At 43.4% G+C, this 17,795-nt stretch overlaps 1 protein-coding gene across 2 annotated transcripts in view; it reads left to right on the forward strand.

Moving 5' to 3' along the window:
* NIM1K (NIM1 serine/threonine protein kinase) overlaps positions 1–17,795 on the forward strand; it is a 70,071-nt gene that overhangs the window by 38,482 nt on the left and 13,794 nt on the right. For both annotated transcript variants that reach the window (XM_060146047.1, XM_060146046.1), the window contains one exon: positions 10,041–11,015. In XM_060146047.1, coding sequence (XP_060002030.1) covers positions 10,724–11,015 — 292 coding nt within the window. In that variant the 5' untranslated portion in view covers positions 10,041–10,723. The remainder of the gene's footprint in view (positions 1–10,040; positions 11,016–17,795) is intronic.

Here is a 17,795-nt window from a genome sequence, read left to right on the forward strand (position 1 = left end):
TCATTTCTTCTAGATTTTTTTAAACAACTCTTTGATTGAATTCCTTAATTTAAATTTCTAATAGAGAACTTTCTTATTCTCTGAGGGTTTTTATTTTGGTTTGCTTTAGTTTTAGAATTTTGTTCTTGTTTTATGGATGCAGTATTTTGTCTTTTGTCTTCTGCTTCCTGCAATGCTTTCTGTTTCCTTCAAGTTCCTTTCAGTCACTGCTGTTTTGGTTGGGTATGCTTTCTCTCTTTTTTCTTTTTTAACATCTTTATTGGAGTATAATTGCTTTACAATGGTGTGTTAGTTTCTGCTTTATAACAAAGTGAATCAGCTATACATATACATATATCCCCATATCTCCTCCCTCCTGCATCTCCCTCCCACCCTCCCTCTAGGTGGTCACAAAGCACGGAGCTGAGCTCCCTGTGCTAGGTGGCTGCTTCCCACTAGCTATCTACTTTACATTTGGTAGTGTATATATGTCCATGCCACTCTCTCACTTTGTCCCAGCTTGCCCATGTCCTCAAGTCCATTCTCTACATCTGCGGCTTTATTCCTGTCCTGCCCCTAGGTTCTTCAGAACCATTTTTTTGTTGTTGTTAGGATTCCATATATATGTGTTAGCATACGGTATTTGTTTTTCTCTTTCTGACTTACTTCACTCTGTATGACAGTCTCTAGGTCCCTCCACCTCACTTCAAATAACTCAATTTCGTTTCTTTTTATGGCTGAGTAATATTCCATTGTATATATGTGCCACATCTTCTTTATCCATTCATCTGTCGATGGACACTTAGGTTGCTTCCATGTCCTGGCTATTGTAAATAGAGCTGCAATGAACACTGTGGTACATGACTCTTTGAATTATGGTTTTCTCAGGGTATATGCCCGGTAGTGGGATTTCTGGGTCATATGGTAGTTCTATTTTTAGTTTTTTGAGGAACCTCCATACTATTCTCCATAGTGCCTGTATCAATTTACATTCCCACCAGCAGTGCAGCAGGGTTCCCTTTTCTCCACACCCTCTCCAGCATTTATTGTTTGTAGATTTTTTGATCATGGCCATTCTGACTGGTGTGAGATGATACCTCATTGTAGTTTTGATTTGTATTTCTCTAATGATTAGTGATGTTGAGCATCCTTTCATGTGTTTGTTGGCAATCTATATATCTTCTTTGGAGAAATGTCTATATAGGTCTTCTGCCCATTTTTGGATTGGCTTGTTTCATTTTTTGATATTGAGCTGCATGAGCTGCTTGTATATATTGGACATTAATCCTTTATCAGTTACTTCGTTTGCAAATATTTTCTCCCATTCTGAGGGTTGTCTTTTCGTTTTGTTTATGGTTTCCTTTGCTGTGCAAAAGCTTTTAAGTTTCACTAGGTCCCATTTGTTTATTTTTGTTTTTATTTCCATTTCTCTAGGAGGTGGGTCAAAAAGGATCTTGCTGTGATTTATGTCATGGAGTGTTCTGCCTATGTTTTCCTCTAAGAGTTTTATAGTATCTGGGCTTACATTTAGGTCTTTAATCCATTTTGAGTATAGTTTTGTGTATGGTGTTAGGGACTGTTCTAATTTCATTCTTTTACTTGTAGCTGTCCAGTTTTCCCAGCACCACTTATTGAAGAGGCTGTCTTTTCTCCACTGTATATTCTTGCCTCCTTTATCAAAGATAAGGTGACTATATGTGTGTGGGTTTATCTCTGGGCTTTCTATCCTGTTCCATTGATCTATATTTCTGTTTTTGTGCCAGTACCATACTGTCTTGATTACTGTAGCTTTGTAGTATACTCTGAAGTCAGGGAGCCTGATTCCTCCAGCTCTGTTTTTGTTTCTCAAGATTGCTTTGGCTATTCGGGGTCTTTTGTGTTTCCATGCAAATTGTGAAATTTTTTGTTCTAGTTCTGTGAAAAATGCCAGTGGTAGTTTGATAGGGATTGCATTGAATCTGTAGATTGCTTTGGGTAGTATAGTCACTTCCACAATGTTGATTCTTCCAGTCTAAGAACATGATATATCTCTCCATCTGTTTGTATCATATTTAATTTCTTTCATCACTGTCTTATAGTTTTCTGAGTACAGGTCTTTTGTCTCCTTAGGTAGGTTTATTCCTAGGTATTTTATTCTTTTTGTTGCAATGGTAAATGGAGTGTTTTCTTAATTTCACTGTCAGATTTTTCACCAAGAGTGTATAGGAATGCAAGAGATTTCTGTGCATTAATTTTATATCCTGCTACTTTACCAGATTCATTGATTAGCTCTAGTAGTTTTCTGGTAGCTTCTTTAGGATTTTCTATGTATAGAATCATGTCATCTGCAAACAGTGACAGCTTTACTTCTTCTTTTCCGATTTGGATTCCTTTTATTTCTTTTCCTTCTCTGATTGCTGTGGCTAAAACTTCCAAAACTATGTTGAATAATAGTGGTGAGAGTGGGCAACCTTGTCTTATTCCTGATCTTAGTGGAAATAGTTTCAGTTTTTCACCATTGAGAATGATGTTGGCTGTGCGTTTGTCATATACGGCCTTTATTATGTTGAGGTAAATTCCCTCTGTGCCTACTTTCTGGACGGTTTTTATCATAAATGGGTGTTGAATTTTGTCAAAAGCTTTTTCTGCATCTATTGAGATGATCATATGGTTTTTCTCTTTGAATTTGTTAATATGGTGTAACACATTGATTGATTTGCATATATTGAAGAATCCTTGCATTCCTGGGGTAAACGCACTTGATCATGGTGTATGATCCTTTTAGTGTGCTGTTGGATTCTGTTTGCTAGTATTTTGTTGAGTATTTTTGCATCTATGTTCATCAGTGATATTGGCCTGTAGTTTTCTTTTTTTGTGGCATCTTTGTCTGGTTTTGGTATCAGGGTGATGGTGGCCTCGTAGAATGAATTTGGGAGTGTTCTCCCTCTGCTATATTTTGGAAGAGTTTGAAAAGGGTAGGTGTTAGCACTTCTCTAAATGTTTGATAGAATTCACCTGTGGAGCCATCTGGTCCTGGACTTTTGTTTGTTGGAAGAATTTTTTTTTTTTTTTTTTTTTGCGGTACGCGGGCCTCTCACTGTTGTGGCCTCTCCAGTTGCGGAGCACAGGCTCCGGATGTGCAGGCTCAGCGGCCATAGCTCATGGGCCCAGCCGCTCTGCTGGGATCTTCCCGGGGATCTTCCCGGATGTGGGAAGATGTGGGATCTTCCCGGACCAGGGCACAAACCCGTGTCCCCTGCATCGGCAGGCGGACTCTCAACCACTGCACCACCAGGGAAGCCCTGTTGGAAGATTTTTAATCAGTGTTTCAATTTCAGTGTTTGTTATTGGTCTGTTTATATTTTCTCTTTCTTCCTGGTTCAGTCTCGGAAGGTTGTACTTTTCTAAGAATTTGTCCATTTCTTCCAGGTTGTCCATTTTATTGGCATAGAGTTGCTTGTAGTAATCTCTCATGATCCTTTGTATTTCTGCAGTGTCAGTTGTTACTTCTCCTTTTTCATTTCTAATTCTATTGATTTGAGTCTCCTCCCTTTTTTTCTTGATGAGTCTGGCTAATTTATCAATTTTGTTTATCTTTTTACAGAACCAGCTTTTAGTTTTATTGATCTTTGCTATCATTTCCTTCATTTCATTTTCATTTATTTCTGATCTGATCTTTATGATTTCTTTCCTTCTGCTAACTTTGGGGGGTTTTTGTTCTTCTTTCTCTAATTGCTTTAGGTATAAGTTTAGGTTGTTTATTTGAGCTGTTTCTTGTTTCTTGAGGTAGGGTTGTATTACTCTAAACTTCCCTCTTAGAACTGCTTTTGTTGCATCCCATAGGTTTTGGGTCATCGTGTTTTCATTGTCATTTGTTTCTAGGTATTTTTTGATTTCCTCTTTGATTTCTTCAGTGATCTCTTGGTATTTAGTAGCGTATTCGTTACCCTCCATGTGTTTGTATTTTTTACAGATTTTTTTCCTGTAATTGATATCTAGTCTCATAGCATAGTGGTCAGCAAAGATACTTGATGTGATTTCAATTTCTTAAATTTACCAAGGCTTGATTTGTGACCCAAGATATGATCTATCCTGAAGAATGTTCCCTGAGCACTTGAGAAGAAAGTGTAATCTGCTGTTGTTGGATGGTATGTCCTATAAATATCAATTAAGTCCATCTTCTTTAATGTATCATTTAAAGCTTGTGTTTCCTTATTTATTTTCATTTTGGATCATCTGTCCATTGGTGAAAATGGGGTGTTAAAGTCCCCTAGTATGAATGTGTTACTGTCGATTTCCCTTTTTATGGCTATTAGCATTTGCCTTATGTATTAAGATGCTCCTATGTTGGGTGCATAAATATTTACAATTGTTATATCTTCCTCTTGGATCGACCCCTTGATCATTATGTAGTGTCCTTCTTTGTCTCTTCTAATAGTCTTTATTTTAAAGTCTATTTTGTCTGATATGAGAATTGCTACTCCAGCTTTCTTTTGATTTCCATTTGCATGGAATATCTTTTTCCATCCCCTCACTTTCAATCTGTATGTGTCCCTACGTCTGAAGTGGGTCTCTTGTAGACAGCATATATACGGGTCTTATTTTTGTATCCATTCAGCCAGTCTGTGTCTTTTAGTTGGAGCATTTAATCCATTTACATTTAAGGTAGTTATCGATATGTATGTTCCTATTACCATTTTCTTAATTGTTTTGAGTTTGTTATTGTAAGTCTTTTCCTTCTCTTGTGTTTCTTGCCTAGAGAAGTTCCTTTAGTATTTGTTGTAGAGCTGGTTTGGTGGTGCCGAATTCTCTTAGCTGTTGCTTGTCTGTAAAGGTTTTAATTTCTCCGTCGAATCTGAATGACATCCTTGCTGGGTAGAGTAATCTTGGTTGTAGGTTTTTCTCCTTCATCACTTTAAATATGTCCTGCCTGTCCCTTCTAGCTTGCAGAGTTTCTGCTGAAAGATCAGCTGTTAACCTTATGGGGATTCCCTTGTATGTTAATTGTTGCTTCTCCCTTGCTATTTTTAATATTTTTTCTTTGTAGTTAATTTTTTTTTTTTTTTTGTGCAGTACGCGGGCCTCTCACTATTGTGGCCTCTCCCATTTCGGAGCACAGGCTCCGGACGCACAGGCTCAGCGGCCATGGCTCATGGGCCCAGCCGTTCCACGGCATGTGGGATCTTCCTAGACTGGAGCATGAACCCGTGTCCCCTGCATTGGTAGGTGGACTCTCAACCACTGCGCCACCAGGGAAGCCCTGTAGTTAATTTTTGATAGTTTTATTAATATGTGTCTTGGCATGTTTCTCCTTGGATTTATGCTGTATGGGACTCTCTGTGCTTCCTGGACTTGACTGACTATTTCCTTACCCATATTAGGGAAGTTTTCAACTATAATCTCTTCAAATATTTTCTTAGTCCCTTTTTTTTTCTCTTCTTTTTGGACCCCTATAATTTGAATGTTGGTGCATTTAATGTTGTCCCAGAGGTCTCTGAGATTGTCCTCAATTCTTTTCATTCTTCTGTCTTTATTCTGCTCTGTGGTAGTTGTTTCCACTACTTTATCTTCCAGGTCACTTATCCATTCTTCTGCCTCAGTTATTCTTCTATTGATTCCTTCTAGAGAATTTTAATTTCATCTATTGTGTTGTTCATCATTGTTTGTTTGCTCTTTAGTTCTTCTAGGTCCTTGTTAAACATTTCTTGTACTTTCTCCATCCTATTTCCAAGATTTTGGATCATCTTTACTGTCGTTACTTTGAATTCTTTTTCAGGTAGACTGCCTATTTCCTCTTCATTTGTTTGGTCTGGTGGGTTTTTACCTTGCTCCTTCATCTGCTGTGTATTTCTCTGTGTTCTCATTTTGCTTAACTTACTGTGTTTGGGTTCTCCTTTTTGCAGGCCACAGATTTGTAGTTCCTGTTGTTTTTGGTGTCTGCTCCCAGTGGGTAAGGTTGGTTCAGTGGCTTGTGTAGGCTTCCTGGTGGAGGGGACTAGTTGCCTGTGTTCTGGTGGATGAGGCCTGATCTTGTCTTTCTGGTAGGCAGGACCGTGTCCGGTGGTGTGTTAGTGGGTGTCTGTGACGTTATTATGATTTTAGGCAGCTTCTCTGCTAATCAGTGGGGTTGTGTTCCTCTCTTGCTAGTTGTTTGGCATCAGGTGTCCAGCACTGTAGCTTGCTGGTCATCGAGTGGAGCTGGGTCTTAGCGTTGAGAAGGAGATCTCTGGGAGAGCTTTCGCCGTTTGATATTACATGGGGCTGGGAGGTCTCTTGGACCAATGTCCTGAACTCGACTCTCCCACCTCAGAGGCTGAGGCCTGACACGTGGCCAGAGCACCAAGACCCTGTCAGCCACACGGAATCCCTGCCTCACCCCATGGGCGAGCGGCCGAGGGGGTAGGTGTGCTTTCTTCCTTTCATTGTGGAGCCTTTCCTCGGGTGTCTGGCACCTCTTGGCTGGACATTCATTCTAAGCAGAAGGCACTTAAATCTGATTGGAAGCTCCTTGCCTGCAAGTGAAACTGGAGGACTGCACAGTAGGTGGTCAGGTGGGTTTTGGGTTGGAGAACCTCCGAAGATGGGTTTCAGGAGGTCTTTTCTCTTTAACCAAAAGAGGAATCCCCTGCCTGGGGCATTATATACATGTTTCCCTTTATTCTGGAAACTCAAGCATTTAGGGGTGCAGAGAGAAGAGGGAAACAGTGCTCCCATAACTGGATCTGAGCTAATGGACTGTCTGTCCTGTGCCTTCTGCTCCTGAGCTGGCCTGGGAGTGGGCAGAGGGAGTAGCAAACTGGCTCTTAGGAGAAAAGGGGCTGGGGCTCTCACTGCTCTACATTCAAACAATCCCCGTTTTTGGTCTGCTTCAATCCTCCAAACTTTGAGGTAGTTTGTCTCTTATAGTTTGAAGTCTCTTGAGCGTTTGGAACGGTATATCTCATTAGCGTGTCCAGTTTTGCAGTTTTCTTCACTGTCTTTGCAGAGTCATTAACTACTCCTCAATTTGCTTTCCATCTCCCCCAGATGTGTTGGTATCTTACATCTGCTATTACCTCTCTTACTCTGTTTGTCCTTATGGGTTTATGCCTTTTTCCCCTCCTATTTCTACTGTGGGGGTTTGGAAGGAAATAGAGATAAATGAAAGCATAAAATTCTGTATTTAACTAGAAGTCCCTAATTATCTTTTGATTTTAAAAGCAGTCCATTAGTATTAGACAATCAGGTGTGGCAATCTCCCTGTATAACCAAAAGTAAAGCAAACTTTCTGTACACCAATTGTGTAAGATGGCAACATATTACATATTTTTAATTTTCTCTTTAAAGGTAAATACATGCACATGAAAAAAGGTAAATCATATAAAAAGAGTAAATAGTGAAAAATACACACCTTTCTCTCATTCTAGTTCCTAGTCCAACAACTCCCCTCCTCAAATGCAGTAAATATTGCCAGTTTCTCAGGTATACCCTCCTCTTTCTTATACTTCTGATATCACATTATGTAAACTCTACTGACCACTTAACAATGTATCTTGGATATCATAACTCATTCTTTTTCACAAGTACAATGAATTATTTCACAAATAATCCGCTATTTTTGTATATGTATGTATTGTAACATTTAACTTGTCCCTACTGACGGGCATTTAATTAATTAATGTCTAGTTTTTTCCTACAGAACAATGCAGCAGTGAATATCTATCTAGCCATATTTATATTAGAAATATGTATACCTTTGTGAATGTACGTGCAGGATAAATTCAAATGGAATAGCTGAGGCAAAGGATACGTACACTTGTACTTTAATACCTATAGCCAGTTGTTCTCCAAGAAATTGTACCAATTCATACCCTCTAACAATGAATGAGAGCTCCTGTTTCCCTCTCTAACCAGTGCATGATAATTTGAAGACTTTGGATTTCTAAGCAGTACTGTAGCAATTCTCAGTTGGATGGTGGAATTCAGACTAAGTTTTCACCTACACAAGAAGGCGGGGCCAGGAATACTATTGGCCAGTAGAAGGTAGCCCAGGCCTTGGAAATGTGGACTGAAATAAGCTTTCTGAGATAATTCAAGTAAATGTTGGGATAGTGGTATGTGTCTATAAATAAAATATTTACCTCTACTCAATAGATCATACCTGAATGTAACGATCAATCAGTTGGTAGGTTAATTCATTCCTTCTTCAACAAATGCTTATCATACAACTTCCAGGCACTGGGCTGAGCCCTGGGAGTTCGAAGAATAAGGTGCAGGTTCCTGCCCTCCAGGTGCTTATCTAGTTGGGGTTGGTAATGACAGCACCGTGGTGAGGCACTGGGAGAGAGGCAAGCCTGGAGTCCTGAGCAAGGCCCAGGAAGGACACAGAGCCAGGAGGTCCTGGAACCTGCAGGAACACGAGGCGATCGAGCACTGCATCCTGTCGAAAGGCCTTACTCTCTTTGCGTAGGTGAAGCTAAAGTTTCTTTCAGGATTAAAATTGTTACACCACTTCTTGTCTGCGTGGTCTCTTTCTGCCAGGGATCTGAGGAGATCTTTGTAGAGCTTCTTAATCTGAAGTACAGGGATGGGTCTCAGAGGGTCTGTGAACCCCTTAAAACTGGATGCAGATTAGGTGTGCATGCTTTTTCCTGGGGATAGGGTCACAGGCTTCATCAGAATCTCAAAGGAGTGTGCAACTCCAGGAGGCTTAAGAACCAGTGGCTTAGATTTTCCTCAAGCGAATTCAGGCTCTTTCACCTTAAAATGTCTTTTAAAACACCCTACTCAGACTCTAGCCTAGAGATGTGTGTGGTTACTAATACCTGGCCCCTTTTAAACCTCTGTCCTTTATCCTTCATCCAGCTTCCCCTCCCCCATGCAGAAATAGGCACAGTGATGGGCAGCCTCCCACCACTCCTCTTTCCTGTCCTTGTTTCTCTTTATTCAGCAACCCCATACTTAAACACAATTACAGTGTAAGCAGTTCTGTACCTAACTGGAATAATGTGATATCATCAAACAGAATTGGGAATTCCCATTTCCAAGGCAGTCTCTCATGTTTTCGCTCGGGTTTTTTGGTTTGGAATGTTCAAGTCCAAAAATCGAGTTCAGCGCACATTTAGCAAACACTTTCTTTATTTAGGACATCATGCTCCATGCTGAGGGAGAGAGGAGGAAGAGCAGGATATAGAGATGAATTAAACCTGGTTCCCACCTTCAGGGATAGGAGACCTGTCGGAAATTGTACAGAGTGCTGTGGGGATCCAGGGAGGAAGTGATTATTTCTTACTGGAGGCTGCATGGAAGAAAGTCATGAAGATATTCTAGCTGGGCAGGTATTTCTCATCACTGAGGAGGCCATAGACTTTTGCCCTCCAGTAACATTACTCTGTTTCTGAACCTTCAAAATGAGCTGCTGCGCCTGGAGGCTGACACCTGATTAGAAATACCTAGAAAATAAGCCTAGGAGAAAAATTAGCCGGTGTATGAGAACATACAGTATAAAGGAAATATAATACATTGTTATTCGAATCAGTGTAAGAACTTTTGAAAACTGATAGGAAATCTTTGTCATTATGATGATCGTATTATTTTATTTCAAAATTTGACATCGTGGTCACTTTATTTTATAAATGATGCAACCAGAAAAGCTGACAGATTTTACTAAAGACATTTCCACTGTACCTACTAATTTCTTTTTTTTTTTTTGGCCGTGCCACGTGGCTCGTGGGATCAAACCCTGGCCTCCGGCAGTGGAAGTGTGGAGTCCTAACCACTGGACCGCCAGGGAATCCCCTACTGTATTATTATTTTAAAAGTCTGGCTTCAAAGCAAGCCAGAAACAGAAGCAGAAAAATTATTTTGCTAGAAATATTTACAGGCTGTGAGGGCCTTTCTGAAATGTAGATCGAGGGGTGTGTGTGCGTACATTTTCTTCTTACTAAATCATACGTGATCAAGCATTTACTACTGATATGAGTCATAACTGAAATTTGTAGAGTGCTTTTAGACTGGCGCTTACCAAGCAGCTTCACATTCATTATAAATCCCGTACTGTACATTAGCATGGGCTAATACATTTCCTTATTCTCTGTTCTTAGGATGAAGTAGCACCCACCAAGTTTTTGAGACAGCTCACGGCTTAGAGGAAGGCTCATCTAAATAAAGGCCGGCTAAAGTGGCATTGCGGGGATTTAATCCTCCTCTGGCTGCCCGTGTGACCAGAAGGCTGATTTGCAAGTTTCTTCTTTCCTGGGGTCCAGATTATCAGGTCTCTGGGGCCCTGCAACTTGACAGCAAAAGTGCAACATGAAGAAGATCAGAGATGCGCACCAGCAGCGGGGACCTGAGGGCCTCTGCGGGGCGTTTACACACCAGAGCAAAAGGTTCCCTGGCCATCAAAGGAAATAGCAAACTGGAGCCTTTGTTTTGGGACACAGCCACCTACCACAGAGCACCAGCACGGCCAGCCAGAAAGTTCTTGGATCCTGATCAGGGAAGCGGCTCTGGTACCTGGACGTGTGCCTGATGGGCCAGTTAGAGCTGGGAAGTTCAGCGTGAAGGAAGGTCTCAGAGTGAGGGCGGCTTCGGGCTTGGCTGGTAGGCGGTTCTGGCATCGGCCTCTGCCCTCCCCTGGCCGAAGGGGGAGCTTGCCCAGCTCCCAGGGACACAGGGCTCTGGCAGTCAACTCCCATCTCCCACCCGCCGGGCCCCTTCGGCCCCTCCCCAGCCTGCCCCCCATCGGTGCCTCTGCTGAGATGGAAACGTGGGCCTGCGGAGGACGATGACTGCCTTGTATGTGAATGGAGGCGGCCTGGAGAACACCCGCTATGCCAGGTGGGACCGGCGAGAGAGCGTGGAGAGTGGCGGTCAGACGGAGTGCACCAAGGAGAACGGAGAGGGACAGCCTCGCCAGCTGACACCCTTCGAGAAGCTGACCCAGGACATGTCCCAAGACCAGAAGGTGGTGAGGGAGATCACGCTGGGGAAACGCATCGGCTTCTACCGCATCCGAGGGGAAATCGGAAGTGGGAACTTCTCCCAGGTCAAGCTCGGGATTCACTCCCTAACCAAAGGTAGGATCCAGACTCCACGGGTGATGCCCAGGGGGTTGGGACCTGGTTGGGGGTCGGGTTAAGGGTCCAGGGCCAAGGAGGCAGGTGAGGCGTCATCACTGAGCCCCTGCTAAGTGCAAGTCCTATGCCGGCCGCCGTCCACTGTTGCCGCAGTTGGTTTTCACAGTGATGGTGTGAGCTCAGTATTTTTATTTCACTTTATAGATAAGGAAACTAAGATCCAGAGATGTCAAATGTGGCTTTAGCAGTTTAATCTTAGATGATTTTGACTCCAAAAACTCTCCCACTATAGCATGCAGGTGAACTCACTAAAACATTGAGGGCAATCTGTCCTCTCCAGTTACACCTTGGAGAAGCGGAGGGGAGTGTGGCTTGATTCCAAGGCCACTCGTATTCCGGGTCCTTATTTGTAACTTCTGTTTGTGTTTGTTTGTCAATACCAGTGGCACAGGGGACCTCCCGGATGGTCGGTGGATAGCGGGGTCCAGCCTCTCCTCCTTACCAGAGGCTGCTGCTTCTGTTAGGTTTGGGGAAAAGGGACTTGACCTCAAGAACTTCTCTGCTTCAGTCTGCTCTGTGCTAGTTCTCATTGTTGTCAGCTCCTTGCTTGCTACCAAGAGCCACGCTTGCTTGGTTGCTGGTCACTCTGGATTCTAGCCCAGCAGCGCCCACCGCTCTGGCCTCAGAGAGGAGCTGTGTGGAGAGACCAGCAGCCCTTTGCTGCCCAACCCATGTGGGCATTTCTCCAAGTTACCTCTAATTTAGCTAACTAAGCCTGGAGATAGTCATAACGGAGTCACAGGACAGAGAAAGAATGCCTGCAACTCGGTATAATCTACAGACTTCCTAAAGCCCATGGGCTCTGCCCTCTCCCTGAGAGTCCCGTACTGACATTTATTCTCCTTGCACTCAGGCTGCCACCACGTCTCCAGGGCTGCGCTTTCTCGTGTCAGAGTTTTGTTTTCTTTTCTTCTCCAACCCCCAATCCCATTCCCCGCTCATCCCTGTTTGGCCCCTATGGAGAAAGTACCACAACCTCCTCTACCTACACACACACACACACACACACACACACACACACGCACACACATGCGTGCACACACGCCCAAGTCACTGGAGCTCCAAGTCCCCTTCTATCTTGCTCTGAGCCCGAGTGTCTGGGTTCATGCCTACTCACCTTACCTACCTGGGGACATTACAGCGCTCCTCTGAGCCCTCAGGTTCCTCGCTGACAAAATGCAGCCAGTAGCATTGATTACGTTACTCATAAAAGCAGCTCTAGGGCTGCGATTCACATCTAATTGGGAAAGATGTTGCTTTTCAATAGTCTAGAGCAAGAGTGAAAGACAACATAAAACACATAAGGAGATAAGGGGCCAGAAATTGAAAGGAAGACATGAACAGGAAGTGGAGAGGAGAAGTTGCATAAAGGCAAACCAGGAGAGGAATTCAGAAAGGGGAGAGTGTCCGTTGTGGCAGAGAGGTCACAGGGGCTAAAGTCTGAGCAAAGCGTGTTGGAGCTGCTTCCCGAGTGTAGGTTCAGATATTAGATTCTAGTGGAGAGGATAGGATAGTGGAAAAAACATGTGCTTCAGAATCAGACAAATCTGTTCAAATCCTCGTTCAGTCACTTACTAGGTATCTGACTTCATGCATATTACTTAGCCTTTTTGGTCCTCAGTTGCCTCAGCTGTAAAATAGAGATAATGACTCGTATCTTAGAATTGTTGGGGAAATTAGGAATAATATATATGAAGTACATGGCACAGAGTAGCCACTCAATAAATGGTGGCTATCATTGTGCAAGTCTATTTTTTACTTAAACCTATTTCAGAAGGAAATTTGATATTAAAGTCATGAAAACCCATGAATAGAAGGTAGTGGTAAAAATAAATACAATGCACACAAATTTCAAAGTTCTGTTTATTTATTTTTCCAGCTTTATTGAGATGTGATTGACATATAATATCGTGTAAGTTTAAGGCGTACAATGTTCTGATTTTATGTATGTATATATTATGAAATGATTACCACAATAAGGTCATTTAACACACTCACCACCTCATATAGTTACAATTTCATATGTGTGTGGTGAGAACTTTTAAAATCTATTCTCTTAGCAACTTGCAAAAAATGTTAAAGGGGGACTTCCCTGGCAGTCCAGTGGTTAGGACTCCACACTTCCACGGCAGGGGACATGGGTTTGATCCCTGGTGGGGGAATTAAGATCCCGCAAGCCACACGGCATGGCCAAAAAAATAAAATAAAATTTAAAGGAAACTTACGAAGTGACTGAAAGTAATTTAAAACATGCCAAAAACCCATCTGTGAGTTTCTTTTTACCTTACTTAGGAGAGTGAAGGGAGAACCGATACAGAAATAACATTTTTATGCTGTGTTTCGGTGCTATTTAAGGCTGTTTTCATGCACTAAAATCATTGCATGCCCCATGAGTGTTCAAGGTTCCACTTCGGGAAACACTGACCTCATCTAGCCCTCCTGAATTTTACAAATGGGGAGATGGAGCTCAGAAGTGGCTGTCCCGAGGTCATGGCAGAGACAGGCTTAGAACCCAGCTTCCTTTTTGCTGCAAGCTACCTCGGGATTTTGGTGCAGGGTGGAGGGGGCAGCTCTTTCACATGCTGCCCTGAACAAGCCGACCAAGTGGGCTGCCACTGCCTTCTTCAGCCCCAGACCCCCGCCAGACCCCACCCTGCTCACCAGCCATTCTCCTTCCTGGCGGCTGGACTGCCGGGGAGGGATCCTGCCCTCCAGTGCCTGCAGCAGGGAAGCAGGGGACAATGCGCAAGTCCTAGAGTGTATAACCAAGACTCAGAAGCAGCACCTACCTTCTGCCCGCCCTCCCCGTTCAGACAGTGTGTAAGAGAGAGCGGCACCTTGTCTTGAAGGTGGCAGAAGGTAGTGCAATATTGTGGAAAGATATCAGCTTTGGAGTCAGCCAGACCTGTGTGGAATTCCAATTCTTTTTTCCTCTAGCTGTGTGACCCCCGAACAAGTTACTTTACCATTCTGTGCCACAATTTCCTTACGTGTACGTGAAGGAAATATATCAGCTGCCTAGGATTGCTAGGAGGAGCGAATTTTAAAAAGATATGATATACCGAATATTTACCATGTACCTGGACAGAGCATGTAGCAAGTATCCATTAAGTGCCAGTATTAGTCTGCTTTCAAAAAAGTCCAGGTCCTTTAGGCCTGTGTGAGTCACACGTCATTCGTTTCATGGGACAGAAGCCGACTCAGATGAGCTCACGCTGACAGGGTGACTTGTGTGCAGGGGAATCTTGTGGCCGCTCAGCAGGGAGGTAGAGCCACGTTTCAAGGATGGAGGTTACCCCCTCCATCTCCCCTTTCTCTGGGGTTGCGCGGCTTCTCATTTCTACTTCGTACTTCTTTCTGCGGAGTGGCCTTCTCTGCTTAATTACCCAAAGGCATATGGCCAAGAATGATTGTTTCCAGTCCCATATCTACATAACCTCTCAGCTTTATCCCATCTCCATCCCACTAGTTTCATTCTATTTCAGCTCAGATTTTGAAAAGAGAATATAATCGCTCACTGACCAGCCGGCGATAGGCCACCGCTGAGTCAAGGGCCTGCCTATGTCAAGTCAGCTGCAGCCTTTCGGGTCACACGACCCACTGCACTGTCAGCAGGGCCCGAGGTCCAAAGAAGCGTCTCTGAGATGGGAGAGTGGAGAACACAGTAGATTGATGGACATACCATCACCGCGACAATAACCAGCTAAGCAGGGAAACCACCACAAGCCAGGAGCAGGAAAGCGTCTAATTCCTTGGACAGGCTGTTATGTGAGGAGGACAGAAGAAAGAGGAAGGACCACAATTGGTGTTTACATAGTGACTTTCTTCTTGAATGCCAAAGGCTTCTTGCCTGTTGGATTACAGAATTCACTTAATTCTAGTCCCTTGAGTTTCAGAGAATGCGGTGTTTTCCTGCTGTGTGGATGGGGGCCTCAGTGGCCTCACTATCATGCTCTCCTCACTCCTAAACCACCACAGAGTAGCCCTATTGTCAAAGGCTCAATGTCAGCCTCTGCTTATGGGATGAGATGGGTGCACAAAAGGAGAGGAAGGCCAAAAGCACAGGCAGAGGAAAAATCAGTTCAACAGGCACATTTAAACAAGCCAGAAAATGTTAACAGCAGGTCATTGTGTACATTGTACTGATGCAACAGGAAAATGAATCCCAGATTTCACCTCCCAACTTGCAGACTCATCCCGGGATGGCCTCGTCCTGGTACCGTGCTCATCTCTCTTCTGGGTTCTATCAGAAGTGAGCCCAGGAAAGAGTAGGAAGGTGAGGACAAAAGGAACTGAGAGTGTGAAGGAGGGGAGACCCAGATGTGAATCGATGTGGGGATGAAGAAAGAGACGGGCGGTGTAGGTACTAGGAAGTGAGAACTCTGGGAGGATGACAGAGGCAAGACTGGAAGATTGTGCCTTATGAAAAGAGGGAGGACGTTAGGCTACCAGGAGCAGACTGGGTTGGAAAGACAGGGGGACATTCCTCTAAAATCTTTACCTCTACAATGGAAGGAGATTTATCAGGGAGTGGTTTAGCTTTGCTGGGAATTACAAATACCCTGTCCCATTACCAGGCCACGTCAGAAGACTTAGTCTGAAGAGCGATTTGTATAAATACGGTTCCCATGCAAAGCCAGCTTGCCAAGATTTGTCATTAGGTTTTCTAGGAAATATGGACAACCTGGATAAGATAAAGGAGGAGGTTCCCAGGGAAGTGGAGGGTTTCTGTGCCAGGGGCAGCTCCCAAGACAGTAGTTTAAAAAAAGACACCAGCTGCTCTGGCTCCCTAAAGAGAAGGCTCCAGTATAGGCCCCTGCTGGCTGGAGTTTATTTTTATAGCTAATGGCTCAGATTCTCCTGGGCCTTGCAAGCTGATCGGGCAGGCTGAAGCCATCATGAGTCCCCTTTTAGGCTGATTAGAAATTTCTCAAAAGAAATGACGCACTGGGCTTCTGAATATTTTATGTCCCATCTGTTGCCTCAAACAAAAGTAAAAGAGGCCATGGGTGCCCGTCCCTTTCTCTGTTGCTGTCCTTTCTGACCCCTTCATCCCTGGTCTTCTTCTCTGTTACTCTAGTCTCATGTTTCTAGAAGCCTTTCTTCTTCTCTCTCAATTTATTTATGCATCGGTTCATTCCTTCTTTTTTAAAAAATATAATAAACTCTCTTGTGCCTTACAGAGATGAATGAGATACAGCTCTTGCCTGATAGGAACTCGCAGTAGGTAATGGAGACAGACAGGAAACAACTGATAAGTGCTGTCACAGGGTGAGGTTACAAAGGGTGTGCTCGACTGTGGCTGAAATCAGGAAAGGGTCAATCGATCAGGAAAGGCTTGCATTAGGTCTTGAGGTTTTCGGAGGAATAATGCAGGACACAGAGGAAAGGGAATTCCAGTCAGAGCGAGAGGATGTAAAGTGACTGGAGGTGTGAGCCAGGGTGCGGAGTGTTTGGAGATTTAAGAGTAATTCAATGAGGCTAGTGCATGGGATGCACCCACAGAGCAGTGGGAGATATGGTGGGTGATGTAGGCAGGGACTAGATCATGGAGAATCTTCTTGCATATTTGGATTTTGTCATTTATGTATCAGGAAGCCATTGAAGAGCTTGAAGCAAGCAATTAATAAAATGATTAACTATTAATTATTTCAGTGAGGAAAGGGAATTGAAGTTGGGACATGACAAGAGTCAGGCATGTCAGAATAAAATATTAGTCTAATGATCCAGATGAATGATGATGTCCACCTCAACTAAGGAAGTGACAGTGAGCATGGAGAGAAGAGGATGCATTTGAAAACTATTTTAGAGTATTGGGAAACCTGTGGTCAACTGCATGGGGGAAAGCAGGAGAGGACAGGGAGGGGAAGAAGGAAAGATGACTCCCAGGTTTCCAGCCTTAATGACTTAGCAGTGAATAGTGAATACAGGAGAAGAAGTGGATTTGAGAGTGCAGATCTGGAAGCAGTGACTTGGAGGTACATGGAGGTCAAGTAAAGGAGCCCAATGACCATCTTGGAACCCAAGAGACAGTATGCATGAGAAATAAAGGTTTGGGGCCTAACAAATCTGGGGTACAGTGAAAGTCTTGTATGTCCTGGTCGTAGGCTCCTTGGTGTCAGACGTTGTATCATATTGATCCTCAGACTTTCCCCACATTCATTATAACTAATAAATATTCAACAGATACTTGGTGAATTAAGTTAGTATAATAACTTCCCCGGAAAATCCAGTAGCGGTGGGAAGAGATATGGGAGGGAGCAATGCATGGCAGTACTCTCTGGTGGGTCCTTCATGCTCTAATCTCCTAGAAGGACAGGGCTGGGGGACTCACACAGGCTCCAGTAAAGCTTGACCGAGAAGGCCCAGTGGTTTTGAAAAAGGGGTCCCTCCTCTTGAGTACATTCATTAAAACAGCAGTTTAAAATTATGTTTTCTGGATGCAACTAGAGATTATCATACTAAGTGAAGTAAGGCAGAAGAAGAAAGACAAATACCATATGATATCACTTAGATGTGGAATCTAAAATATGCCACAAATGAACATATCTATGAAATAGAAACAGACTCACAGATGTAGAGAACAGACTTGCAGTTGCCAAGGGGGAGGGGGTATGGGGGAGGAATGGACTGGGAGTTTGGTGTTAGTAAATGCAAACTATTATGTATAGAATGGATAAACAAGGTCCTACTGTATAGCACAGGAGACTATATTCAATA

Source organism: Lagenorhynchus albirostris, chromosome 3 (genome assembly GCF_949774975.1).
Source record: "Lagenorhynchus albirostris chromosome 3, mLagAlb1.1, whole genome shotgun sequence".
NCBI classification, from domain to species: domain Eukaryota; kingdom Metazoa; phylum Chordata; class Mammalia; order Artiodactyla; family Delphinidae; genus Lagenorhynchus; species Lagenorhynchus albirostris.